Below are 27,271 nucleotides of genomic sequence, written 5' to 3'. Positions count from 1 at the left end.
CTAAATGTCTGTTAACCCCATATCAAACTTTAAAAATCTTAAGTATATATACCATAAATGGAGAAAAAAGTATACTTTCTCTACCTTTCCCACTTAAGATGCAGAGGGGATTATGAGGAACTTAACCCAAGTTTAGAGGAAGCAATAAAAAAGAAGACAGCTGGCAGGGGTGTGAGCACTGGGGGCGTGGTCACTCTCCCCCACTCACGCCCCAGCCAGGAGCGGGGAAGAGAGTCACCAAGGTGCTAGATGACCAGTAAAGTTCTAGTGATTAACAGTATTATTTCTTAATATTACCACACAGTATCTTTGACACAAGCTTGAAATTTCAGCAATCAGAATTTTTCCCAGATATTTTAAAGGAGTCACAGATTCTACAATAAATCCTTCATAAATGCAGATAATATGCAAAATGAATTTAGCACAGTGCCTGGCATCTTTAACAGATGCCATCTATCAAGTCAGATTAAGAGGACAGAAACTACTTCTAAATAGAACTTCTTTAAGAACCACTGACTGTGATTTGCATATTATTTAAAATGCAAACTCTTGTTGCTTGGAAAAATATTTGTTTTTTCAATAGGATAAAAATACTTGGTAGGGTTTTGTTCACACCTTAACAGAGCCCAAGGAAGTGACTTAGAGAACAGCAATCAGGAACCAAGGAGCCCTGAGTCCCAGCCCTGTTCTGCTGCCAGTGCAGTGCGCCCAGCTGGGTTGGGATGAGGTTCTCTTCATGTATGTCCTGGAGCCCAGCTCTGCCCATCCCTGGGCTCACTGCTCCCAGAGAGCCGAGAAGGAAACAGACACTCCAGCCACCATTGTCCTGGTGGTGAAATAGGCTGCAACCCTTATCCTCCATGCTCCTCTCTCCCATGCTGAATAAACCAACTTTATAACAAGCAGAGGAAGAGTAACTCACCAAGCACCACCCTCTACCCCACTCGTGGCCATATACACACTCAGAAATATATCCCCAGACCTCATGGTCTAATAAAGTCACTTTCAAGGTTAAAATCCTTTCAGAAGTATCATTCTCACCATTTTAATCATTGTAACTCTCATAATTGTCCTTATTTTAACCAAAGAGAAGGCAAAAAAAACTTCCAGAATACCAAGGCTTCTGTATGCAGGTTGAATACTAGAACACTGGAGTTTGAGCTGTTTGCAAGCATTATTAAAGTTGTTTGATTTAATATTCAGTGACAACGTTGCACTGCCCACCATATTATCACAATATTAAGTTTACTTTGACACTGAAAATTTTAAGTTGATGGGATTTAGAGAAAAATAGAAAAGCATATAGAAAAAACAGAAAATGACAACTGAAAGCTTCTTTATTTATGCATTGATTTATGCCATGTAAAGGTGATTTTCAAGGATAAAATGTTATTAACAAAAGATGATTTTGTAACATGGCAAAGCAGGGTAGCACAGCTTGAGAAACATTTGCACTGGAAGTTGTTTTCCTCTCAGCCCTCGTGGGTGGTCTTAAGATCGCAGAGCTGGGACATCTTCAGTGTCTAATATTCATTCTCATTTCTCTGCTTGACCCAGCCCTTTGGAAAGATAACTTGAGATTACTTTCATTATGGAATGTTAATTTTTAAAAGGCTATGGTAGTTAACTTTTAAACTGAGTGTTATCCCTTATAAATTAAAAATAAAATGTCTCAGAGTTCTGAGTCCTATTTGGCTCTTTCAATATAAACTCAATTCCTTTTCTAACTATATTCATGCCTTCCATCAAAATAATTTAACACCAAAAATCATTTTCTAAAGCAGAAGCACAACACATTTTTCACCTCCCACATAACAACACTGCAAAATTTGGTAATATCTGCATATTTTCTTTACTAATTGCGATGCTAGTCTGAGGTTAATTATATGAAACTGATTTTTTTCTCCAAACACAACTTTTATATATCACATTTAGTTTAATTGGTACTTTGAAATACAAATTGCCTTTTAGCTAGAATGTATTGTTTGATATTGCTAATGAAATGATTTTAATGTTTGGCTTAGCTATTATGAAGAATCTTATTTTGTTTTATACTTTTCAATATAAGTCTCCTTTGTAGCACTCTAATTAACCTGAATACTACCTTCCTTTTTCTTAAATCTTCAGCATAACATTATATAAAAGCACTGCAGTAATTTAGCTACATATGAATCCTTCAATTACAGCATACTTTTGTGCTAGTGCTGTTTCATAGTCTTTTTGCGTTCACCATTCTTGAAGCGTGGCCTCATACACACACTTAAGTGGTCCATACATAAGTAAGGGTTGCCATTATTAATAATAATGCCAATATGATCTTCAGACTATGAATGGGCCCTGCAATGTGAGATAGAGTAGCAAGATAACAAAGTCTACATCTCCAACATCATGAAACCAATAACATTTTTAGTTATTCAATTCAACAAATATTTGTTAAATCTTATGTATGTGTTCTCAGTACTGGTGCTCTCTTCTGTGTGGGTAAAGGTAGGAAAAATAATTGAGAGACTCAATTTTTGCCCTGAAGGAGGTCATCAATCTTTGGAGCTGAGGAGTGGAAGAGATTTTGTCTCCATGAACAATATTCTCCCAATTATACAGTGTGTCCGTAAAGTCATGGTGCACTTTTGACTGGTCACAGGAAAGCAACAAAAGACGATAGAAATGTGAAATCTGCACCAAATAAAAAGAAAACCTTCCCAGTTTTTGTAGGATGATGTAGCAGCATGTGCGCATGCACAGATGATGATGTAACACCGTGTATACAGTGGAGCAGCCCACGGCCATGCCAGTCGAGATGTGGACGGTACAGAGGAAAGTTCAGTGTGTTCTGTGGCTCACTAAATTTGAATCTGTGACCAAAGTGCAACGTGAATATCAGCGTGTTTATAACGAAGCACACATAGGAATAACATTACTCGGTGGGAAAAGCAGTTGAAGGAAGCCGGCAGTTTGGTGGAGAAAGCCCGTTCTGGTAGGCCATCAGTCAGTGACGAGTCTGTAGAGGCTATACGGGATAGCTACCTAAGGAGCCTTAAAAAATCTGTGCGTGCGTGTGCTCAACAATTACACCTAAGCAAGACTACAGTTCATAAGGCGTTAAAGAAATGTCTGTTTTATGGGGTACAAATTGCGGCAACAAATGGAGCCCACATTGAACTGCACTGAATAGGTATGAAACTGGGAGAGTTTTCCTTTTATTTGGTGCAGATTTCACATTTCTATTGTCTTTTTTTGCTTTCCTGTGACCAGTCAAAAGTGCACCATGACTTTACGGACACACTGTATACTGTGTGGCTTTTTCTCTGTGTTGTGTAGTATAGATAGTTAAAAACTGTAAGAGATTAGAGTAAGGAAAATTTGATGTAAGTCAGAATCATTTCAAGTGGCCTTATAATGAAAGTGGCACCTTAACTGGACATTGAAAAATTAAGATTTGAACTGTGGGTAATAGCTTGAACAAAGACTCAGAAACAAGAAGGACTTTTGGAGTCTTCAGTGAACAATGAGTCTTCCACGGCAGCTCAGAGCTCGTGTTGGGGCACTGGGAGAGCATACTGGTTACATAACATAAATTCAGAGAGGCCTATAAGGGCAGAACCAAGCATTTGCAAAATAATAGTGAGTCACTAAAGATTTCTGAATGAAGATGCCTGCAATAGCTCACAAAAGCTGGCCCAAATGTTAGAAACTAGACCAGAAGTCAGAGTCTAAGAAATATAAAGCACAAAAGAAAAAGGCCAAGCAATGTTGGCAAATAATGTGAAGCCTGAGCATTGAGAAGTCTCGACAGTGAGGCTGTGCCCGCCCTGGAAGGACCCCCCCTTGTAGTCCTACTTTGGGGTCAGAAATCATTTCTAGGGTCCTAAGTGGGTGTGAGTGAATATTCTAATAGAAATGTGAATCAGTTTTCCATAATGGAGTTGCAGACTTTGAACAAATTCTGATATGATCATAGAGGAGTTTTGAAAAAACAAACCTGTCACTGTTAGGAAGAAAGGACTGACACAGGGTGAAGCCAGGTTTCGATAGAGCCACTGAAAAATAGTTGTAACAAATGAGTGAACCGATGGGGACTTAGGTAAGGATTGTAATTATGGTCGTGAAAGGAATGATATAGATGAAAACAAACTCGAAGTAGAAATGTGCTCAGGAGAGGTGGCTCTGAGGTTCCACCCTGGTAAAGGTATAGGTGTAGTACTGTAGATGGACAGAAGTATGAGAGATAGGAGTGGACACGTACATGAATGCTCGGCACCTCCTGGTTTGCATCTCCCGACCCAGTGGAGCTCAGCTGGGCCAGTTGCTAACATATTGAATAACTGGGACCTCCGCTAAGTCCCATGGAGATCTTTTTTTTTTTCTCATTAAGCTTTGTTTTAATGGGTCTCAAAATTCTGTGACAGATTTTTAGTCGAGCTGTTTAGAAAAACTAATAACTTAAGAACTTACACACACACACACACACACACACACACACACACACACACACAACCAAATGGGGCACAAAACATTCTCCTTACCTTCTGAAGATTTTACAATGCATTGTAATCATTAGCCAAGCCTTTTTCTATTAAACTTAAATGGCCAACTGAGACAAAGAGTTCTGTGAGTGGTCGTCCACCCCTGACTAAGACTGGGGAAGCAGGTATTGGGGTTAATATTCACTTAGCCTGCTGAGCTCCCTGGGCAGACTTGGTGACTTTGCCAGCTCCAGGGTGCTTTGATGACACCCACAGAAGCTGTCTCATGTCACAAACAGCAAAATGTTCTAGAGGCATATTGTCAGAGAAAGTCTCAGCACACATGGGCTTGACAGAACTCATATCAATTCATGGAAGCTTCACGAGACTTCAAAAACTTCAGACCATCTTCCAGCTTTTTTCCAGAATGCTGATTAAGCTTCTCCTTCAGCTCAACAAACTTGCCAATGCTGAGAGCTGTGTACTGTTCCACGCAGGTGTACATCTGGCACTGATTTAGCCTGGATGGTCCAGGATAATCACCTGGGCTGTGAAGCCAGCTGCTTCCATTGTTTGGTCATTTTGACTGTCACCAGCCACATTGCCATGATGAACACCTTTGACAGACATATTCTTGACATTGAAACCCATGTCATCCTCAGAAAGAGCTTCATTCAAAGCTTAATGGTGCATTTCAACAAACTATTTCACTTGTAACATTGACTGGAGAAAGGTGACTATCATTTTAAGTTTGAGACCACCAGTCTCCCCTTGGCCCACAGGGACAGTACCAATACCACCAATTTTGTAGACAGCCTATAGGGGCAGATGCAGGGGCTTGTCAGGTGGACAAGTTAGTGGCAGGATGTAATCCAGAGATTCAAGCAGCATGGTTCCAGTGGCATTGCCCTCTTTACGGGTGACTTTCTATCCCTTGAACCAAAGCATGTTAGCCATTGGCTCCAGCATGTTGTCACTATTCCAACCAAAATTTGGCACAGATGCTACTGTGTCAGAGTTGTAGCCAATTTTCTTAATGTAGATCCTGACTTCCTTAATGATTTCTTCATATCTCTTCTGGCTCTTAGGTGGCTCAGTGGAGTCCATTTTGTTAATGCCAATGATTAGTTGTTTCACACACCCAATAGTGTGTGAGAGAGAAGGGCATGCTTGCGGGTCTGCTCATTCTTGGAAACGCCAGCTTCAAACTCACCAACACCAGCAGGAACACTCAGAATAGCACCGTCAGCCTGAGATGTGCCCGTAATCATGATTTTGATAAAGTGACCATTATGTGACCATTACTGTGTCCTGGGGCATCAATAATGGTCACATAATACTTAATGGTCTCAAGTTTTCACAGAGACATCAGTGGTGATATACCACACTCATGTTTAGCTCTCAGTGAATCAAGATTCGGGCATGCTTGAAGAAGCCCTCCCCAATCTCAACAGGCTATTCATATTTTTTGATGGTTCCTTTGTCTATCCCACCACATTTTAGATCAGATGGCCAGTGGTGGTACATTTGCCAGAATCTATGTGTCCAGTGATGATGCTGTTGATAGGAGTTTTTTCCTGTACCAGTTTGGCTTAGATTTAACAGGTTTTTACAACACCTGTGTTCTGGAGGCCAAACCATTGCCCCCAAAAAAAACCCCAAAATGAAAAAAAAACCCTCTATGAAAATCTTTGAGTGAGATTTGTCTTTCCCCTTTGGCTTCTGACCACATCAAGATTTTAGAATAACTCTTGAGAGTTGTGTCTTAAGAGATTTTTTTTAGAAAACCTATTTACTTGGGCAGGTAATACACATGAGAATAGAAATCAGTGTTTCAGTGTATAAGTAGGTTACCTCTAGACAAAATGATAAAATGTTTTCTCCAAATTAGAGCTTTCTTCTTATTAATTAGAGATATCTTTTAATGAGGTAATGTCAGTAAGACAGATAAAATGGGTTATAACACTTAATGGTCAGAATGATTTAAAATAGCAATGTTCGGTTTGAAAAAAATGTTAAATGAGATGTGAAACAATAAGAACCATTTATTTAACATTTATGGTTTTTAATTCACTTACTTATCTAACATACTATGTCAGAAACTATGTTAAGTACTTTATATAATTATTTGATCTCATTAGCATATAATTTCGTGAAACATGTACCTTTATTGTCCTCATTTTCCAGACAAGAAAACTGAGGCCATAGAGGTTAAGTTGCCTCAGACTGTGCAGAATTTATTAGGGATTGAGCTAGGCTTCCCACTCAGGTCTAGTGAGATTCCAAAGCCCTTCTCCTTGGTTGCTACAATGTGCTTGTCTCTGCTGGCATGAGGCAGCAAACAGGTGGCTGTGAATTTTACAAAGCCACCAACACTCCACCCACAGAAGATATGATGGCTGTCATCTGTGAAGAAATAATGATTTCTGTATAAAGCATGCCACTGACTTTTAAAAAGCTGTTTTTTTCACATTTCTGGCAATGGATGTCTTTATGTATTGGACTAGAGTAGATTCAATGCAGTAAGAACTTAAATTTCTAGAAGCTACATTTATACTCATTACAAGTCACTTGTTGCCTTGATGACTTTATTTTGACTGTGATGCTTTATGAACATCTTAAACTTCAGCTGGCAATGTGGAAAATTATTTTATAATTCTTTTAGGGAAAAAGCCAGGGATTAACAAAATAAAAAAGAATTCTAAGACACTGAATGCTGTTTTAAAAAAATAATAATAAAAGTATACTTTTGAAAAAAATCTTCAATATCCTGAATAAAATTTTAAAGTAGACATAAGGAATGTATATGGAGTGATATTTTATATGCATCTATTTCTAAATTTATATTTCTATCATAGAAACAGATTGCATGCTGAAGAACTTAAATTTTACTCTTTTCTTTACCTACAAAACTAATGAGAACTTGTTTGTTTGTTTTTGTTCTCACAGCTGAATTTTTATTCCTCCTGTGGGGTGTTTACCTCTGCTATGCGGTGAGGACAGTCCCATCAGCATTTCACGAGCCACGCTATATGGCTGTTGCCGTTCACAATGAGCTGATCATCTCTGCCATATTCCATACAATTAGGCAAGTGCTCTGTAGAGTAGTGCATACTCTTTCATTTTATTGATGTGTTGCAGTTTAATTTAAATAGCAAAACTAGATAAGATGCATAATGAAAAGATTTAGGGAGAATGGCATTTTATAAGTGATTAATTTCTTTGTCTCAGAAATATCAAATAAATATATAGTTTTTTGTTTTTGTTTTTTCTTAACTCTACTGTTCTTAATTCCATCTGATGGGTTGTTCATTGCCTTTGTTTATTTTGAAGGTTAACTCACTGTTACTGTGTTATCTTAAGACACTTATGGGGATGTCATTGGATATCATTTATGATATGTAATCCTCTTTGCTCTGGAGATATAATGTCACACATACATTATAAAGTAGATATAAATTGTCTATGTTTTTATTCATGTTTAATGGGATGATTTATGTTTTCAAAATTGTAATAGTCAGACAACATATGTGTCTGAATTCCGCTGAACTCAAAACCAAAAGGACTGATGGCTGTATTTCTGTGTGTGGTGGGATTTTGCTATTGTCACACTTTAGCAAGAACATTTGGTAGTAAGACTGTGTGGCCTGGCCTGCCGTTTTCTGATGTCATATGTATTTCTCTAGCCAATGAGTACAAAGGAAGAAGAAGGTGGCTTATGAAAAGTGAATAAAATGAAATATGTATGACTTCTGGTAATTTTTCCCTGATTCATATTTGAAAATGAAATAAAAACCTCAGTGAGAACAAAAGAAAAATGAAAAGAAAAGAAACACTATAATTTGAAAAGAAACAAAAAGATGTAAATTAATTTCTCAACATTACTAAATATTAGGAAATGCTGAACAATGTAATTAGAAACTTTGAATATTTGATTTTGTCCTCAATGGAAAATGGAAACAGTAATAGTGGGAGTTGGGAGGCAGATTGTGGATCTGTGGCAGTTTTGTAGGATAACTATCATTTTCACATTAGTAAATAATCATAACATGATATCTTGCACTGCTAAGAATAGATGATGCCAGAGAGCAGTTGGGCCACAGACATAACCTATACTTTCTAAACCTTTAGTAAGAAAAAGGTGTCCATGAAGACAGCCCTGGAAATTCCATCAAAGGGCCAGGAAATAGGGAATTTGCCTCCTTGCTTGGTCTTTTCCCCTCTAAAGAGAGAAAGGAAAGAAAGAATAGAAGTGGGAGGAGAGATGAGAAGTAAAATATGAAATTATAAATAGACAAGGAGAAGAATGCTCTCTCAACTCCACCTAGACTAGAGTCAAGGCTCTAAGGAGCTCTAAGAGCGAGTGCCCTTAGTCCTAAATGCAGTGAGCACCAGAGGATGCTGGTCTGCATGCCTGAGCTCCGTAACCTTGCTTTCCCCTCAGTCTCCCAGGAAAAGCTGCATTTTGGTGGTTTGTTTCCAGAATGCACAGCACATATGTTTCAAGATTTAACAACCATACTTCTCTATAAAACCATTTATAAATTAACTGTAATGTTCACAAACCAAATAAAGAGTTATAATGATTCAAGAAGGCTTATCCATATGAGTTTAAATATTTTCTACTATCAGAATGTAACTGCCATGCAAAGGGTTTCCCACAATTACCAACTTGATTGCCCAAAAAATTAAATCTGTTTAAAGCGTTACCTTAATTGAACTATATTCTTTTCTACCTTGATTTACCCTGTTCAGTTTTCATTGTTAAATGTTTCTTTCAATGGATTTTATTTATTTATTTTATTTTATTAATGCTTTTAAAATTGAATATATTGGGGTAACACTGGTTTGCAAAACCATACAGGTTTCAAATGTACAACTCAATAAAGTACCATCCGCACACCACATCATGTACTCATTGCCCCAAGCAGAGTCTCTTTCCAACCCCTCTGCCCTCCTCCACCTGCCCCACCCTCTTTCACTCTGGCTGTCAACACACTGTTGTTTGGATCTGTGTTATATATATATGAGATTTTTTGCTTAATCCCTTCACCTTCTTTTATCTAGTCCCCAACCACCCTCCCCTCTGACAGAGCTGTCCCTCTGTTCCCTGTGACCCTGCCTCTGTTTCTATTTTGTTCTTCAGTTTATAGTGTTCATTAGATTCCACATGAGAATATATGGTAGATCATATGGTATTTGTCTTTCTCTCACTGGGTTATTTCACTTAGCATAATAATCTCCAAGTCCATTCATGCCATCGCAAAAGGTAAGATTTCTTTCTTTTTTAAGGCCAAGTGGTATCCTATTGTGTAAATATACCACAGCTTTTTTATATACTCATCCACTGATGGGCTGTTTCCAGATCTTGGCTATTGTAAGTAATGCTGCAAAGAATCAATGTTTCAAATTTCTTAGGATATAGTCCCAAGAGTGGGATCACTAACTCTAAAGACAGATACATTTTTAATTTTGTGAGGAAACTCCATACTGTTTTCCACCATGGCTGAACCAGTCTGCATTCCCACCAACAGTGCATGAGGATTTCCATTTCTCCACATTCTCGCCAATTGTTTATTTATTGATGATTTATTGATTCTGAAAGGTGTGATGTAACATCTCACTGTGATTTTAATTTGCATTTCTCTGATGATTAGTGACATTGAGCATTCTTTCATATGCCTATTGGCCATCAAATATGTCTTCTTTGGAGAAGTGTCTATTAAGGTCTTTTGCCCATTTTCAAATTGTATTATTTGTCTTCCTGATGTTGAGTTGTATTTCTTTATATATTTTTGAAATTAACCCTTTATTAGATGTATCACTGTCAAATATATTCCCCCACTCAGTGGGTTCCTTTTTCATTTTGTTAATGGTTTCTTTTATTGTGCAAAAACTTTTTAGTTTGATATAGTCTCATTTGTTTATATTTTCCTTTGTTTCCCTTGCCCGAGAAGATATATTGGCAAAAATATTGGTATGAGAGATGTCTGAAATTTTATTGCCTATGCATCCTTCTAGGATTTTTATGATTTTGCAAATTACATTTAAGTCTTTTATCCATTTTGAGTTTATTCTTGTGTGTGGTGCAAGTTGGTGGCCTAGTTTCATTTTTTTTGCATGTTCCTGTCCAACATTCTCAATACCACTTTTTGAATAGACTGTCATTACCCCATTGTATGTTTTTGCCTCCTTTGTCAAATATTAACTGACCATAAAGGCATGGGTTTATTTCTGGGCTTTCTGTTCTGTTCCATTGATCTATATACTTATTCTTATGCCAGTACCAGGCTGTTTTGATTACAATGGCTTTGTAGTGTAGTTTGATATCAGATAGTATGATGACTCCAACTTTATTCTTCTTTCTCAAGATTGCTGAGGCTGTTTGGGATCTTCTTTGGTTTCATATAAATTTTTGGAATATGTGTTCTAGGTCTGTAAAGTGTGCCATTGGTATTTTAATAGAAATTGTGTTGAGTCTATAGATTGCTTTGGGTAGTGTGGACATTTTGATGATGTTGATTTTTCCTATCCATTAACACAGTATTGCCTCCACTTATTTATATCTTCTTCAATTTCCTTCTTCAGTATCCTATCATATTTCAAGTATAGGTCTTATACCTCCTTAGTTAAACTTATTTCTTGGTACCTTATCTTTTGTTGTATTACAATAGTATATGGGATTGTTTTCTTAATTTCTTTGATAGTTCATTATTGTTGTATAAAAATGCCACTGATTTCTGAGTATTAATTTTGTATCCTGCTACTTTGCTGAATTCATTTATTAGATCTAGTATGTTTTTGATGAAATCTTTAGGATTTTCTATGTACAATATCATGTCATTTGTGAATAATGACGACAGTTTTACTTCCTCCTTTCCAATTTGAATACTTTTTTACTTTTTCTGATTGTCTGCTGGCTAGGACTTCGAGTACTATGTTAAATGAGTGTGGGGAAAACAGAAATTCCTGTCTTGTCCTGTCTTAAGAAAAATGCTTTTACTTTTCTCCCATTGAATATGATGTTGTCTGTGAGTAGTACATAACCTTTATCATGTTGAGATCTGACCCCTCTTTTCCCACTTTGCTGAGAGTTTTTATCATAAATGAGTGCTGGATTTTATTAAATGCTTTCTCTGCATCTACTGATATGTCCATGTGATTTTTATCCTTCAATTTGTTTATGGGACATATCACATTTATTGAGTTGCGGATGTTGTCCTAACCTTGCATCCCTAGAATATATCCCATTGGATCATGGCGTATGACCTTTTTAATGTTTTGCTGGATCTGGTTGCTAATATTTTGTTGAGGATTTTAGCATCTATATTCATTAGAAATATTAGCCTTTAATTTTCTTTCTTTGTAGTGCCTCTATCTGGTTTTGAAATTAGAATAATACTGGCCTCATAAATTGAGCTTGGAAGTCTTCTCTCTTGAAGTTTTTGAAATAGTTTGAGAAATATAGGTGTTAGTTCTTCTTTGAATGTTTGGTAAAAATCACCTGTCAATCCATGCACTCCAGGCTTTTGTTTGCTGGGAGTTTTTTTATTACTGCTTCGATTTTATTGGTTGTAACAGGTCTATTCAGGTTTTTTATTCCTCCTGATTCAGTTTTGGAAGAGTGTATATTTTTAAAAATTTATTCATTTCACCTAGGTTGGATAATTTTTTGGCATGTAGTTGCTCCTAGTGTTTTCTTACAATCCTTTGTATTTCTGTAGTATCAGTTGTTTTCTGTTTCATTGCTGATTTTCTTTATTTGGGTCCTCTCTCTCTCTCCCTCCCTCTCTCTCACTCTCTCTTTCTTGATGAGTCTAGTTAAAGGTTCATCAATCTTGTTTATTTTTTTGAAGAACCAGCTCTTGGTTTTATTAATCTTTTATATTTTTTTAGAATTGATTTTATTTATTTCTGCTTTGATTTTTATTATTTTCTTTCTTCTACTTACTCTGGGCTTTGTTTGTTGTTCTTTTTCTAAATCTTTTAGGTGTATTTGAGATTTTTTTTTTTCTTCTTCTTGAAGTAGACCTGTAATGCTATGAATTTCCCTCTCAGGACTGCTTTCCCTGAGTTCCATAGATGTTTGGTTGTTGTGTGTTTGTTTTCATTTGATTCCAGGTACCTTTTGGTTTCTTTCTTGATCTTACTGTTAATCCATTCATTGTTTAATAACATGCAATTTAGCTACTATGTGTTTAGTGTTTTTCAGTATTTTCTTGTGATTGATTTTTTAGTTTCACAGCATTGTGGTCAAAGAAGATACCTAATAAGATTTCAATCTTCTTAAGTTTACTAAGACTTGTTTTGTGTCCTATCATGTGGTCTATCCTAGAAAATGTTCCATGTGCACTTGAAAAAAATGTACATTCTGGTGCTTAGAGGTAAAATGTTCTGAAGTATCAATTAAATGCATCTGATCTAGTGTGACATATAAGGCCACTGTTTTCTTGTTGATTTTCTGTCTGGAAGATCTACCCATTGATGTCAGTGGGGTGTTAAAATCCCCTACTATAACTATATTGCTGTCAATCTCTCCCTTAATGTCCACCAAGATTTTATTTATATATTTAGGTGCTTTTATGTTTGTTCATATATGTTTACAAGATGTATGTGTTTACCCCTTGTAATCCTTCATTTCAGATGTTGTATTCCTCATTTCTGACTGATTCTTTTTTATGGTTTTTATATACCTTTTAGTGCTTACTATCTGTTGTTTAAGTTCTAGTGAAATCATCTGTTCTTCCCCTAAGGTCCTTGAGCATCCCGGTAACCATTGTTTTAAACTCTGCATCTGGTATTTTGGTTGCTTCTTTTTCATTTAATTCTTTTTCTGGATATTTCTTTTGTTCTTCCATTAGGGGCATATTTTTGGTTTCCCCATTTTGTCTGCCATTTTGTGATTGTCTCTGTATATTATATTAGGTAGATCTGCTGTGACTCCCAAGCTTTTTATGAAGGCTTTCTGATATAGTTGCCCTGCGGGTTTCAGTGATGCAGTCTTCCATATCACCTGAGCTAGGTTCTCCAGCAATAATTCTTGTATTGGTTAAGTTCCCTCTCCTATTGTAGTTCAGTTTTGAATGCTATTGGCCTATTCATGGGTAGAGGTAACTGTCAGGATGGCTGACTATAAGGATAGACCTTATTTACCATGTGTGAGTTGCTGTTCAAGGGGCTGCCCCCTGAGGCAGTGTTGTTCCCAGCAGGGTCTCGTGTCTGCCAGAGTTCCCCTTAGTCTGTGCTGTTTGTGTGGCTAGTTGGGTCAAGTTCTGGTATAGTTTGAAGCCCAGCACTAGTTGTGTTGGTTTTGGGCCCCTCAGCCAGGGCTCTCCTGTAGGTCAGTGTCAGATGTTGGGTGTAACCAGCTTTGGGCTACCTGTCTGAAGCTAATGTACTATTCACTATCTGTGGCTCTGTCTACTGGCTCTGGTTGTGTGTGTGAGGGGCCAAGCTGTGTATCAGAATCAGCTTCCTGAAGCTCTGAACTAAGGGCAAATCAATAAAAGTCCAAGAATCCCTGAAATCAGCATCTCTCTGTTAAAATATGGAATGATTCATGAATTTGTATATCATCCTTTCATAGAGTCATGCTAGTATTCTCTGTATTATTCCAATTTTAGTATATGTGCTGCTGAAGCAAGCACATCAGTGGATTTTAATCTCTCATGTAGCCTACATCCTTTCAGAAGTAGGTGAGATAAATTATTTTTTTAACAAACTTTAAGATCTCTTAATAAGGCAATAGTCATTATATAAATATTATAAAGTGATTAACAAAAAAGAAGCTTTATAATCCACCCACCCAAAGATACACACTGTTAGCATACTAGTATATCACTTCCTGATGTTCTTATGTGCATGTATATGTTTATGATACATTGCATTTGGTAGCTCCCTTTTAGGAATGTCACATATAAACAAGCATATCGAGACGTTCTGACATAGGATATTTATTTAACTTCGTTTAACCAGCAATTTCCAAACTTAGTTTACCATGGAATCCCCTACCCCTCAATTGATATCAGATTGTTATCCACACATCAGAAAATACTGTTTTAATATTGAGCCAAGGTGATAGGAAACATATGTTAAATACTCATTGAAAATAACTTCCTTGCTTGACTTAAATCTTTCCTATAGATTCCCAAATGACCCATGGCTCAGGAAGAAGAACCATATAAACTATGAGCTGGGTTTATGGATACAAAACTCTTATTGAATTCTTTATGCTGCTTCACCCAGTAGATTTGGTATTGACTAGAAAGAACATTCTCACAAGATCATTTTCCTTCCAAACAACTATGTGATCCCCTATCAGTTTTGAACAGGGAGGACATCCAATGATAGCAGAGTGACCAGGCTCAGTAGGGTTTGGTATTTTCTTAGGCAAACCTGAGCAACCCTGATGAAGAGCCCAACATTTTGAGTTCTATATTTGCCTTACTTTTCCATAAAAACCAGACTTGATTACATTGTTGCTTGTTGGCTTCAAAGAATCATTTACAAGGAAAGCAAATATAGGTTTATAGTTCATATAGAAAATAATACAATAATTAATAAATATTAATAGAAAAATAAACGCTGTGTTTTGCATACTCACACTATAAATCTACTTTTGCCCCACCATATATATTAGCTACTCTCTTTTGGAAATTTAATTTATATGACCATAAAGAAACAAGGATCTAATTATAGTTAAAACAGTAACTCTATAGAACCCTGAATGTAGGGGAATGAATAAGGAATAAGAAATAGGCATTAATAATTAAATCAAGTATGCACAATTTCTTATTTACACATGGACTGAATTCATATATGCTTGGTTCCAATATCCATAGAGTCCAAGTATAAGAAAAACTAACATAAAAATTTAAATCAGGTAGATCCATTTTGGTAATTTTCTCCTGGAATAAAATATTAAACAGGACTTCTGACTTCAGTAAAGGTATTCTTTATCAAAAGGGCATATATACTCTTTCTTGCCTACTTAAGATATAAAATTATATATACACATATGTATACGTATATGTATACATATATACATATATAAATAAATAAAATTATGACTATTTATTATATACACATGTACTCTCATTCTTGCCAAATTGTCAGATTGGACAAATGTAAGTTATAAGCAAAGATTAAGTCTAGGAGGGTAAGTAAGGAAGAGGGCATTTTGTCCAGTTTGTTCTGATCCTTTAATTATTTTAGTACTAAGCATAAAGCAAAGCTTTGAGAAAGTACAAGATTTAAAAAATATTTTTTTGCTTTTATTATTCAGCTCGATTTTTAAATATTTCAATGCTTTTGACTTTTAAACCTATTTTTTTAAACCTATTTTTTAATTGAAATACTTTTTTTAATTAAGCGTTAAAACTACTGCAAACCCCAAGTTTTTAAAAGATATTTCTAGTCAGAACTGCAACCCAAAAACCCTGGTAGTGATTAAAAGTTGATTAATTTAAAGATACTTGATGTTAGTATATGTCAAAAATTGGGGGGGGGGAGATTCACCATTATAATTTAAAGCATATGCATTCATCCTTTCTTTTGGATATTGTCAGGCTAGTTCAAGTTCACTTATATTCACATTTGAGATAGAAACTTCTAGGACATGAGGAGGTTTTAGGGCTGCAAATCTATCTCCTTTGATGTGACTATCTGCCCCAGTACTGGCAATGGTCTCAACAGATCAGGATTATATTCTTTTTCTGGGGCACAGTTGACGTGGCTTCTATGCCTCAGTACTATGCTTTAAACATGTAACTTGCTACAGAGTGTGATGATTCTATTTCAGTGCTTAAAATCTGTCAGTTGCAGATTCAACTGACATACAAAATTTGAGGAATCTCAAATTATCACCTAAGCCCTGGTGGGTTAGCTCAGCGGTAGAGCGTTGGCCCAGGTGCGGAGTCCTGGGTTCAATCCCGGGTCAGAGCATACAGGAGAAGCACCCATCTGCTTCTCCACCCCTCCCCCTCTCCTTCCTCTCTGTCTCTCTCTTCCCCTCCTACAGCCAAGGCTCCATGGGAGCAGAGTTGGCCCCTAGCGCTGAGGATGGCTTCATGGCCTCTGCCTCACGCGTTAGAATGGCTCTGATTGCCCCAGAGCAACACCCCAGGTGGGCAGAGCATCGCCCCCTGGTGGACATGCCGGATGGATCCCAGTGGGGCGCATGCAGGTGTCTGACTGCCTCCCAGCTTCTCACTTCGGGATGGGGGGGGCGGTCTCACCTGACCCAGCACAGCCTCTCTTATCCCTGAACAAAATGAATGCAAGTCATGTTCAAGGCAGGTGTAAGGCCACTATTCTCACATAGGAATTGAAGAAGATGGTAATTCAGAAATGCCATTTTGGTTATGTGTGAACAACATGAGTATTCTGTAATTCTACATATGTTGTGAGTCTATTTTGTTTTATGTCTCCAAACACGAAGGAAAATATCTCTACATTCCATTTTAACTTGATGGGTTTTTTTAGGGGAGGCATATAACTGGGGACCAAATGGAGGTAAAAGTGAGGGAGAAAATTCCTTAAGGAAAATTTTGTTTAAAATATTTATAATATTGATTTACTTAGTGAAGTTGTCACAAATATGTATAATGCAAATACAAAAATTATTTCCTACTACATTTAGATTCATATATGTTTGTTTTATGATCATATCATCAGCTTTTTCGTAGGATGTTAGCTTTTCAAATTTGATAATGTATATCATTGAAACAAAAATGCTAATTGTCTAACTTCAAAAGCAGCAAAATCTCACTGAACTTACATGGATAATAATTGATGCAAAAAATAGGATGGAATTGCAAAATAACTTTAATAAAAGCAAAAAGTGGTTTTTGCATAAAGATGAATCCTTAAACATAAGTTTTAGTCTGTGCTTATGGAAAAATAAACTGTGTACATATTGATTTATGAAAATATTCAAAAATTACTAGAATAGATACCAATACTAAATTTTTTCTACAAATTTTCCCTGCAAGACTATTTTGGAATACAACTTAATAAATTACTGAATAAAATAATATCTTAAATATTATGTGATAAATTATATTAAAACATTTCAATGCTATATAGTGACTAAAATTGGGATTTTAGAAGATGCATTTATAAACCATTAGTACAGTATATTTATTTTATTCAGTACATTGTTTACCACTTAAACCTCTGGGATGATTCACAAAGACAGATAATTACCCACTCTTTTTTTCCCCTTAATTCTAATTAATGTTTTTAAATGAAGAATATTAAACTCAAGAGTTATTTGAACATGTCTTATAACCCAAATTTGCCAGAAACAACCAATTTATAACAACTCTTTTATCAATTTAACATATGTTTGCTGCTTTTGCTTTGCAGATTCAACTGACATACAAAATGATAATTTGAGGAAATGTTTAGTACACTATATGTGTACGCTATCTTTCTGACTATGGATAATTTAAAATAATAAGTAATAAAGAATGCATATATTATAGATCCAATGAGGGGTACCAAGGTCCTCACTATTCTGTAAAGAGTTTCCAAGTTTCTAGTGTTTTAAGTAGAGCTCTTGTTCCCTTGCTGACTTGGTGACCTGTTGTTGCAGGTTTGTTCTTGCGTCGAAGCTCCAGTCTGATTGGACGCTGATGCTGTACTTCGCACATACTCATTTGACTGTGACCGTCACCATCGGGTTGCTTTTGATCCCAAAGGTATTTCTCTAGCATCCCTTTTCTCTTGCAAGACAATTCTTTACACAAGCCTCAGGTTGTTTCTTCTTTAAAAATATCTGGCAGTGTAGGCAAAGGAGGGGGTGTGAAGATTTGTTTGACATCTGAAATGTTTTCAAGCTTCCTCCCCAAGAAAGTAGGTGTCTGTTTTCTTTTGAAATGTATTAAGCATCTTACATAATTGTTAAATGACTTAATTTGTACAAAACTCACCATCTGTCTCAGACTCTTTCCAAGTATTTCAATATCCAGTTATGCTTTAATTATCATGGGTTCATGGTAACTTTTATTGTAGCTATAATATTAAAATCATATTTAAAGGAATTATACTATTGTAAGAATTCTCTTGTTCTGTATTCATATTCAGAGAAATATTTTAAACATTAATTTTTATTTAAATAGAAATAAATAATTATAATATTGGATATAGAAGAGTCTTGCTTAATAATGATAGATTATGACAACAACTTTCATAGACAGTACAATGAAGTAGGGGAAATGGCCAGGAACCACCCCAAACCAGCTGTATAATATGACATTAGTCAAGGCTTATCATCTCTCTGAGTCCCAGTTTCCTCATCTATGACATGATAGCAATAAGGTTGCCCTGGAATAAAAGAAAATGATATCAGAGAAAAATCAGATAAGACAAATTATATCATTATCACTATTTTCTTCTTTTACACGTAGAAAACCAGAATATTAGAACACTATATCCTTTTTTTCTTTTCTAAATTTACTTTTCAGCAATGGTTGACATATAGTCTTATATTAGTTTCAGGGGTACAATGCAGTAGTTAGATATTTGCATACCTGTGAAGGGACCTATCACTGCCATGCAGTATGTGAGCACGGTGGAACCAAGCGCTGTGGTTTCTTGTCCTTCACCCAAGGGTTTATGCCAACGCTTAGCCCTGCCTTAAACATGGCCTGATTGAAAAGGCCAGATGATTACAAACAAAGCAAATACCAGTTTTTTTCCTCATTTGAATTATACCAGATAGCCACCATTTTCATGGATGAGTTTGTTACTGCAACTTATCTTAATCATTTTCATACTTCAGATGGATATATATGTTCAGACTATTTATTCTTTAATTCAATAAATTGTTATTGAAGTCTAAGGAAAATTGAAAACAGGTTCATACTAAAATCTGTACATGAATGTCCATAGCAGCATAATGGCCAAAAAGTGGACATAAGACAAATTTCCACCAACTGGTAATTATATAAATAAATGTGGTATATCCATACAGTAGAATATTATTAACCAATAAAAAGGAAGGAAGCACTGATACATGCTACAAACTTGTACAAAACTTGAAAACATTATACTGAGTAAAAGAAGCCAGACACAAAAGGTGGCAGAATGAATGATTCCATTTATTTAAAAAGTCCAGAATATGTGGCTCTATAGAGACAGAAAGCAGCTCAGTGATTGTCATGGGAGGGGGGTGACGGGGGAAATGGAAGTGACTGCTTAGTAAGTTCAAAGTATGTCTTTTGGGTGATGAAAATATTCTGTAATCTAGCCTTGGGAAATGCCATAAAACATGCAACTGTATAATTCAAATTGAAAATTTTATGGTATGTGATTTATATCTGAATAGCATAATTTTAAAAATTATCCAGGGGCTTTGTTATGCACTGTTCTAGATCCTAGAGTAAGAGTAATGAACAGATAAAAATCTGTGCTGTTGTGGTACTTATATCCCGGAAGATAGGATGGGGAAACAAAAGATAAGTAAGAGAGATATTTGAAATAGTATTTCAGACAGAGATGAGCACAAAGGAAGATAAGAAAGCAGGAAATGGACAAGGTCTGACAAATAACTGTTTCTTACACTCATTACAGCCTCTAAGACGTTGCTCAAGAAAAAAAAAAACACAACTCCATTCTTGTAAATAAGCTCCAGGTAGTTTAGCTAAACGTGTGTGAGATTTTGGAGGACAGGGACTCTATTCATCTTTATGGCCTTAAGTGAATGTCACATGTTGGAGCCACGAACATAAGTAGAACAGCAGAAAAAGATATGTCAGTATCTGTGGTCTCTCAGCCCGTCCCAATTACAAAGCAGTCATTGTTGCTTAAATAGAGAATTACCATTTCACATGCTATACCACATTTATGTTCGCTGGCCCACATGAATATTTTAATAAACGCTGACATTAAAATTCCTTTATCATCTAAGGGTGATCTGTTAATTTTGTAAAGGAATATCTGGCCTGATGACAAGCTCAGAGAAGAGAACAGCTTTCTCAGTCCTCATAGGACAATCACCTGGTTTATTATTGTATGAAGAGTGGCTGGTTTGTGTTGCTTCTCCCTGCTTTCCCTCACTCACCCAATCCACTCTTCCTCACTTCCTTTGAAGAACAGAGATAGTAAGAGGACATAAAACTGAAAACTATCAAAACACCACAGAAAAGAATAAAGATATGTCAAAATGTAATGAAGGAGAAACTTGAGAATAATGAGCTTGGGAAAGAAACAATGCCCTTTTAGTGAATCTTTGCATTTTAAACTTGAATACGGTTGGCCCAGAGCTTTTTAGGCTTAGAGGTTCCGAGAGTTATTCAAGATCTCACTGTCAACAGTGTGCAGGTTGGGATCTGGATCTTCTGTTCCCCCACTCTTAAAAGTAGACTTTTTAAAAATACTTTAATAATTTTTTTCAATTACAGATGACATACAACATGATATTAGTTTTAGTTGCACAACAGTGTGATTAGACATTTATATAACTTCTGAAGCAATGCCCCTATTAAGTCTACTACCCCTTGGCATCATGCACAGTTATCATAATATTACTGACTATATTCCCTGTGCTGTACTTTACATCCCTGTGACTATTTTTATAACTGCCAGTTTGTACTCCTTAATTCCTTCACCTTCTGCAAGTAGAGTTTTTTAAACGCTCTGTGTAGCAGACTGAAAGTCACATTCCTGTGATCAGAGCCAACTGTGCCAGAGATGGAATACAGACTCCCCTGTGCGAAGCAAAATGATAAACATGTGAAGAACCCCACTGTTCAGGAAAAAAATCCCCATCCATCTGCCAGTGGGTCTAAATTGCTTTTCCTAAAGAACTTTTCTTTGGAGTCTTATACTTATTTTCATTTTCAAAGTGCGACTATTGTGGCAGATGAATAGTGTAAATTGACACTGGGGGCCTAGAGAATAGTCAGAGAGGGAGCCAAGTACCCCATTGGGGTGTAACAAGGAAAGCAAATCACTAATGTAGCAGCAAACTTTTGTAAAGGGTTCAGTGAACGAGTGCGTCAAAGCTGAAGAAATTACATTAACCGTAGAACCTTTAGAAAATGATTATTACAATTCTGCATCTTACAGTGGGTGATGTCTAGAGCTCATATGGAATATTTGTTGCAGTTTTCACATTCAAGCAATAACCCACGAGACGACATCGCCACAGAAGCGTATGAGGATGAGCTGGACATGGGCCGGTCTGGGTCCTACCTGAACAGCAGCATCAACTCTGCATGGAGTGAGCACAGCTTGGACCCAGAGGACATCCGGGTAACGCCCGTTACTTCTTTTCTATTTCAAATTAGTCCCATGTATACAGGCAAGCATGTATGACTTGGTGTATAAGTGTGCTCACATGTGTGCATCTTTGCGTTAGAAGAAGGAAAACAAGAGAATGTGTGTCTATGTGAGAACTGAAGATACCAAATGCAGTTGATCCTGTCCTAAAACATGATCATGGTGTAAATTAGAATGCACAGGCCGATCTTGATGGTCTCGACTGACTTATTGGCAGTCATGACGATGAACTTGTTATAACTGTTCCATAATATGGTTTATTAGGACATTTTGCTGATGGAAAGATAGGCTCAGTCTGTGAACAGGAAGCCCATATTATTTAACCTGTGATGATATGTCAGCACTTGGAGAAAGAGGATGCTTTTAGTATGTGATGGTCTGTTGTGCCCTAAATCTAATCTAATACTAGGTATAACTTTATCAGTGGCTACATGACGCTTCCAGTATTGCTCCAGGGATATGGTTTATCAATAGACAATATGCTGCGTTTTATTACGGCCCAGGCTCAGTCTGGCCCGCACAACTTGCAAGCTCAAAGTGCTTGCTCCATGAACCAAGGCTAGAATGCATGGGCTCATGTCTTAAAGTTTCAACTCTGTGTGAAACAAAACAGCAAGCAATCAGAAGGTGAGAATGAGGAGAAAGTTGATGAGTAGAAATGTGAGGAAGAGCTGTAGAACAACTTCCTTAAAGAGCTCATGCTTATTGAACCCAATGACCCTCAGCCAGTGCTGTCCCCTGGCTGACACACTAAGTTCCGCACCTCTGTGAATTTCCTCTTGTTCTAACAGGATGAGCTGAAGAAACTCTATGCCCAGCTGGAAATATATAAAAGGAAGAAGATGATCACAAATAACCCCCACCTCCAGAAGAAGCGGTGCTCCAAGAAGGGCCTGGGCCGCTCCATCATGAGGCGCATCACCGAGATCCCGGAGACGGTCAGCAGACAGTGCTCCAAAGAGGACAAGGACGCTTCCGAACATGGCGCAGCCAGGAGCGCTGCCCTCGCCAGGAGGAACCCACCAGAGCCTTCAGGTAACACAGGGAAACCCAAAGAGGAGTCCCTGAAAAGCCGAGTCTTCTCGCTGAAGAAGTCTCACAGCACCTACGACCATGTGAGAGAGCAGTCGGAGGAGTCCAGCAGATTACCCACGGAGAGCCCAGGCGACGAGGCCACGGAGAACTCCACCCTGGAGTCCCTGTCAGGGAAGAAGCTGACACAGACGCTGAAGGAGAACAGCGAGGCCGAATCCACGGAGTCCGTGCCCTTGGTTTGTAAGTCAGCCAGCGCTCACAATCTCAGCTCCGAGAAGAAGCCAGGCCACCCACGAACGTCCATGCTACAGAAGTCTCTCAGTGTCATAGCCAGCGCCAAGGAGAAGACTCTTGGATTAGCCGGAAAAACCCAAACATTGGTTGTGGAAGAGCGTGCTAAGTCCCAGAAACCTCTGCCAAAAGATAAAGAGACAAACAGAAAATACTCAAATTCAGATAGCGCAGAGACTAAAGATTCTGTCCCCCAAAACTCCAGTCATTTGGAGGAGCCAAAAAAACCTCAGAAACCTGGGATTATGAAGCAACAGAGGTCCAACCCCCCCACTGCCAATTCTGACATGAGCCTAAGCACCAACCAGATGAAGGACAGCTTTGACATAGGGGAAGTGTGCCCTTGGGAGGTTTATGACCTGCCCCCTGGTCCTGTGCCTTCAGAACCAAAAGTTCAAAAGCACGTATCTATTGCAGCTTCAATGGAGAGAAACCCAACCTCTTCCTTAAAGGAGAAATCTCATCTCAAGCCTAAGGCAGCTGAACTACATCAGCACTCCAATCAGAAGAGCATAGACAAGGCTGAGGTCTGCCCCCGGGAGAGCCAAGGTCAGCCCCTTTTTGAAGAGGAGAAGCATTTGATTTTCAAGACTCAGGTTCCCTCAGGAAGAGCAAAAGATGGGAACGGCTGTCAGCAGAAAGCGACCAGTGTGTGTGCTGGGCAGTATGAAGAACTGCCTTCCCATGTGGTAGCATTGAAAGGAGAGAATGCAAATCTCAACCAAACAGAAGACCAGGAGAAAAAGACACCTTCCTATCATTCAAGTAATAATTTTCAGCAGCCTTTAGCATCGCGAGCTGAGGTGTGTCCTTGGGAGTTTGAGATCCCAGAACAACCAAATGCTGAAAGTAGTCTAGCTTTACCTGCCTCTTTGGCTTTAAATGCAAATAAGATGGCAGGTCCTCAGAAATAAGAGGGCTGGGATACCTTCAAAGTGTAGCATCCCCAGAAAGAAAAGGAAAAAACCCTAAATTTAACAACATAAGACAGAAGAGATAGGATCAAAAATTCCCAAGGAGTATTTGTCAGTCAGGAGAAGCACAGCAAGCATAGCTGGAAAAGACTAAGGGTAGAGAAACGTCGTTGTGGAGAAATGAGGCCGACCAGGAAGCCTCTGTCCCGGCAACACTAGGAGAGTCCGTGCATCTCAGCATGTCCAGAGGAAGTAGCCCTCAGTGTGCCCCTGATCAATATTTACCCTTGGGACTTTGAAGATCCTAAGCAAGGCAAACCAGAAGACACAGAAGAGGTGCAAGATTTGCAAAGAGGAACATATAAACAGACATGACCGAAATTCTAAGTAGCTGGCTGAAAAGAACTTACCTTACCTATATAACCTGATAGCACTGCTAACTTAGTGCATCCCAAATACCTTTTCTATTGCTGGTTGCTCTCATTTTCTTATAAATGTATGTTTCCGTACATTGTTGTGTCTCAAATTCAAGCATTCCAGATTGTATAATTTTTGCAAATAACTTTGATATTATGTGACACATATTTATGCAATCTGCAGCTACTCAATTGTTCTTGCAATTTACAGAATACCTGCTATATATCAACTTTAGTTGATTCCTAAAGTACAGTAAGCTTTCTCTGGCTTGGGAAGTCATAATTGTTATGATAAAAATCTTTTTGTTTTGGCTGTGATTTATATATTGAAAATTTGAATTAACTCTACTACTTCACCTCATGGTGTGTCATACTGTCTTAATCAGGGTTTTTAATACAGGTTGAGTTACTTGTTCCACACTACTTGTTAGGACTCAGAAGCTTTGTTAACATTGGAGATCAAGTGGTTCTATTTAGTCTTACGTCTCAATAAGTTAAGGACAACTTACCTCTTGTTTAAAGTCAGAGATAGATAATGCCTTCATTCCAGTTCATTGTCCCTTTTAACTCTTTGAGTATTTCATACTCAGCAGCATTTCATAAGGATGAGTTAGAAAAATATACTGTGCATTATTATTACCATTGGAAAGGGAAGACTCTAGGAACCACATGAAAATTACAGCAGTACTGTAGAGCCAAGAAATTTGCCTTTAAAACAGTAAGAAAGAGAGCTCCTGATAGCACTTTCAAGGGGTTATTTTTTTAAAGAGAAAAATTATGATAGCATCAAGATCATTGTATGAATGTATTTTTATTGTGCATACTCAATATATAATATTTTAGATGACCTTAAATTATTTATTCTCATAAACTCTTATTCATTGCTTCAGCTAGGGGTAGAACTTGCTGGACTCAAATCCCAAAGAGATTTATAACCTGATTTATTCCAAGCCTATAAAGGTGGTATGGGCTCATCCTTCTCCCAAGTACTAGAAATATTGTGACTCCCAAGTCCTGCAAATTGCCATTGTGAGCCACTTAGCTCAATATTTAAAAGCAGAGATTTGTTTCTGAGGCTCAACAGCCCCCAAAGCATGTCTTGTAAAACTTATTGCATTCCACACTGATCACCTGGCGTGAAAATCCTAAGCTGCTGACTTAGCCCTACTGATACGACCAGATGACCAGGCAACCAGGCAAGGAGAATCCAGCCAAAGCTCGTCTCGTTGTGTTTAAAGATGACTCACTTAAACACAGAACCCAAATTTCCCTTTCTCCCATGCTAAACACGGAGGTCTCAACAGCTTATTTAGCCAGAACATTTCTAGCATCAGTAACTTTTTTATTTCATGAGCAGCAAGGAGGACATGCCAGGAGGATAAAGACAAGAGAGAGAATTAGACAGTGGATGCAGGGCTGTCGCAGAGAATACCATTCTCAGCAGATGGTAAACACTAGGACTTCTCCTCATTCATCCTCAGAATTTTCTCAACGATGTTTATTCAGGAGTAAGTGAGCACATCACCGTTTTCCAAAGCTGTGCGTGCATTGTCCATATCTACTTCCTCACTCTGTGCATTACTCAGGTTGGTGGGGTAGGGCCTGAAGAGAGAAAAATTCTATTTTTGTGTGTGTTCCCTTCATTTATTTCTTCTTCCCTTCCTTTTCAACCAAGGCCTGTCTACTTGGTAACTTAGAAATATGACTTTAAGGTATATTTGTGTAGTAGTTCCCAGACCCACCTACTTGTTTCTTTTATGTCTGAGATCCATTCGCACTTTATTCACTTTTTGAGAAACCAACAGTCAAGCATCGATGACTTTGTACTGCACTTCAGGATACTCCTGCTAGAGGGGTGGCTTGAAGAAGACTTGCCAAATTACACCCTAGTCCACAGACTTCTCCACCAGCATCCGTCAGCGAATGCCTAGGGCCCCTCCTAGAGTTCCATTGCCGTCATGTATCACCAAGACAAGTTGGAAATCTACAGTTGTTGAGGCTATCTTCCCAGATTGGTAGTAAGAAAGTGAATAAACACGAATAAGGTCACAAATATGTGCTAGATTGTCCTTTTCCATGCATGTGCCAGCTGTCCTTGTTGTTAAGCCAGGGTTTATAAATAACTAGATTTATATCAGTTTAACAGAACTGTATATTTTGTGCCAGAATTCAATGCTTTACAACATGAACTATAACTTGACCCATTGTAAATGCTGGTGGCGATATGGATTTGAAACTCTACAGTTCCCTTGTATTTGCTTCCTAGGTTTCTGCATGCAAGTGAAGACAGGTAGGACTGAAAAAAAAAAAAAACACTGCCTTTTGACTTCTTGCATTTTGCAACCAAGTGTTGTAGAGTCAATAAAGCTGTAATGTCTCTTCACTTAATCTGTGGTTCTTCTGAAACTATTATCTGAAACCTACAGCATCCTACCATGAAATATTTGGTAAATTTATGTTGTGACAAGTTGCAGCATGTAAATAATTATAACATCTCTGCAATAAAATGTATTTATATGAAAGTGATTTGTGTGTTCATCTGTCAAAAGTTGAATTTATTTTCCCTAACCAGCTTGAGAAGGAATCCTGTGTGTCTTTTGGCTTGGGCACACCTGTGCCCATGATCCTCATGTTGCCTGTCTATAGAAGTATATCATTGGCCAAATGTGGCCTCAAACAGACAGGTAATCATTTATAACCAATAAACCTGTTAGGACCAATGGTTTTGATTTAAGAAAGCTCTGACCAAATAGGAACTAATTCAGCTACCTTTTTTAATTTACTCAACCCACACATTGTGATGGGAAGAGGCCAAGATTTATGTTGTCTGTCACCTTTTTTTTTTTTTTTTTTTGCCAATTTTGTG

At 37.6% G+C, this 27,271-nt stretch overlaps 1 protein-coding gene, 1 non-coding gene and 1 pseudogene across 2 annotated transcripts in view; 1 reads left to right on the top strand and 2 right to left on the bottom strand.

Moving 5' to 3' along the window:
• GPR158 (G protein-coupled receptor 158) overlaps nucleotides 1-26,870 on the top strand; it is a 532,888-nt gene extending 506,018 nt beyond the window's left edge. The window contains exons 8-11 of the mRNA XM_066280852.1: nucleotides 7,413-7,551; nucleotides 18,061-18,166; nucleotides 21,576-21,722; nucleotides 22,541-26,870. Coding sequence (XP_066136949.1) covers nucleotides 7,413-7,551; nucleotides 18,061-18,166; nucleotides 21,576-21,722; nucleotides 22,541-23,989 — 1,841 coding nt within the window. The 3' untranslated portion in view covers nucleotides 23,990-26,870. The remainder of the gene's footprint in view (nucleotides 1-7,412; nucleotides 7,552-18,060; nucleotides 18,167-21,575; nucleotides 21,723-22,540) is intronic.
• On the bottom strand, nucleotides 4,665-7,080 carry LOC136337973 (elongation factor 1-alpha 1 pseudogene; annotated as a pseudogene).
• LOC136307121 (U6 spliceosomal RNA) lies at nucleotides 14,005-14,110 on the bottom strand. The gene has a single exon (XR_010725808.1). It is a non-coding gene; the product is annotated as a U6 spliceosomal RNA (small nuclear RNA).
• Nucleotides 26,871-27,271: the final 401 nt, after the last annotated feature.

This window comes from Saccopteryx bilineata, chromosome 5 (genome assembly GCF_036850765.1).
Source record: "Saccopteryx bilineata isolate mSacBil1 chromosome 5, mSacBil1_pri_phased_curated, whole genome shotgun sequence".
Lineage (NCBI taxonomy): Eukaryota > Metazoa > Chordata > Mammalia > Chiroptera > Emballonuridae > Saccopteryx > Saccopteryx bilineata.
The sequence above is the reverse complement of the archived record's forward strand: the minus strand, read 5'-3'. Positions and strand labels throughout refer to the sequence as shown.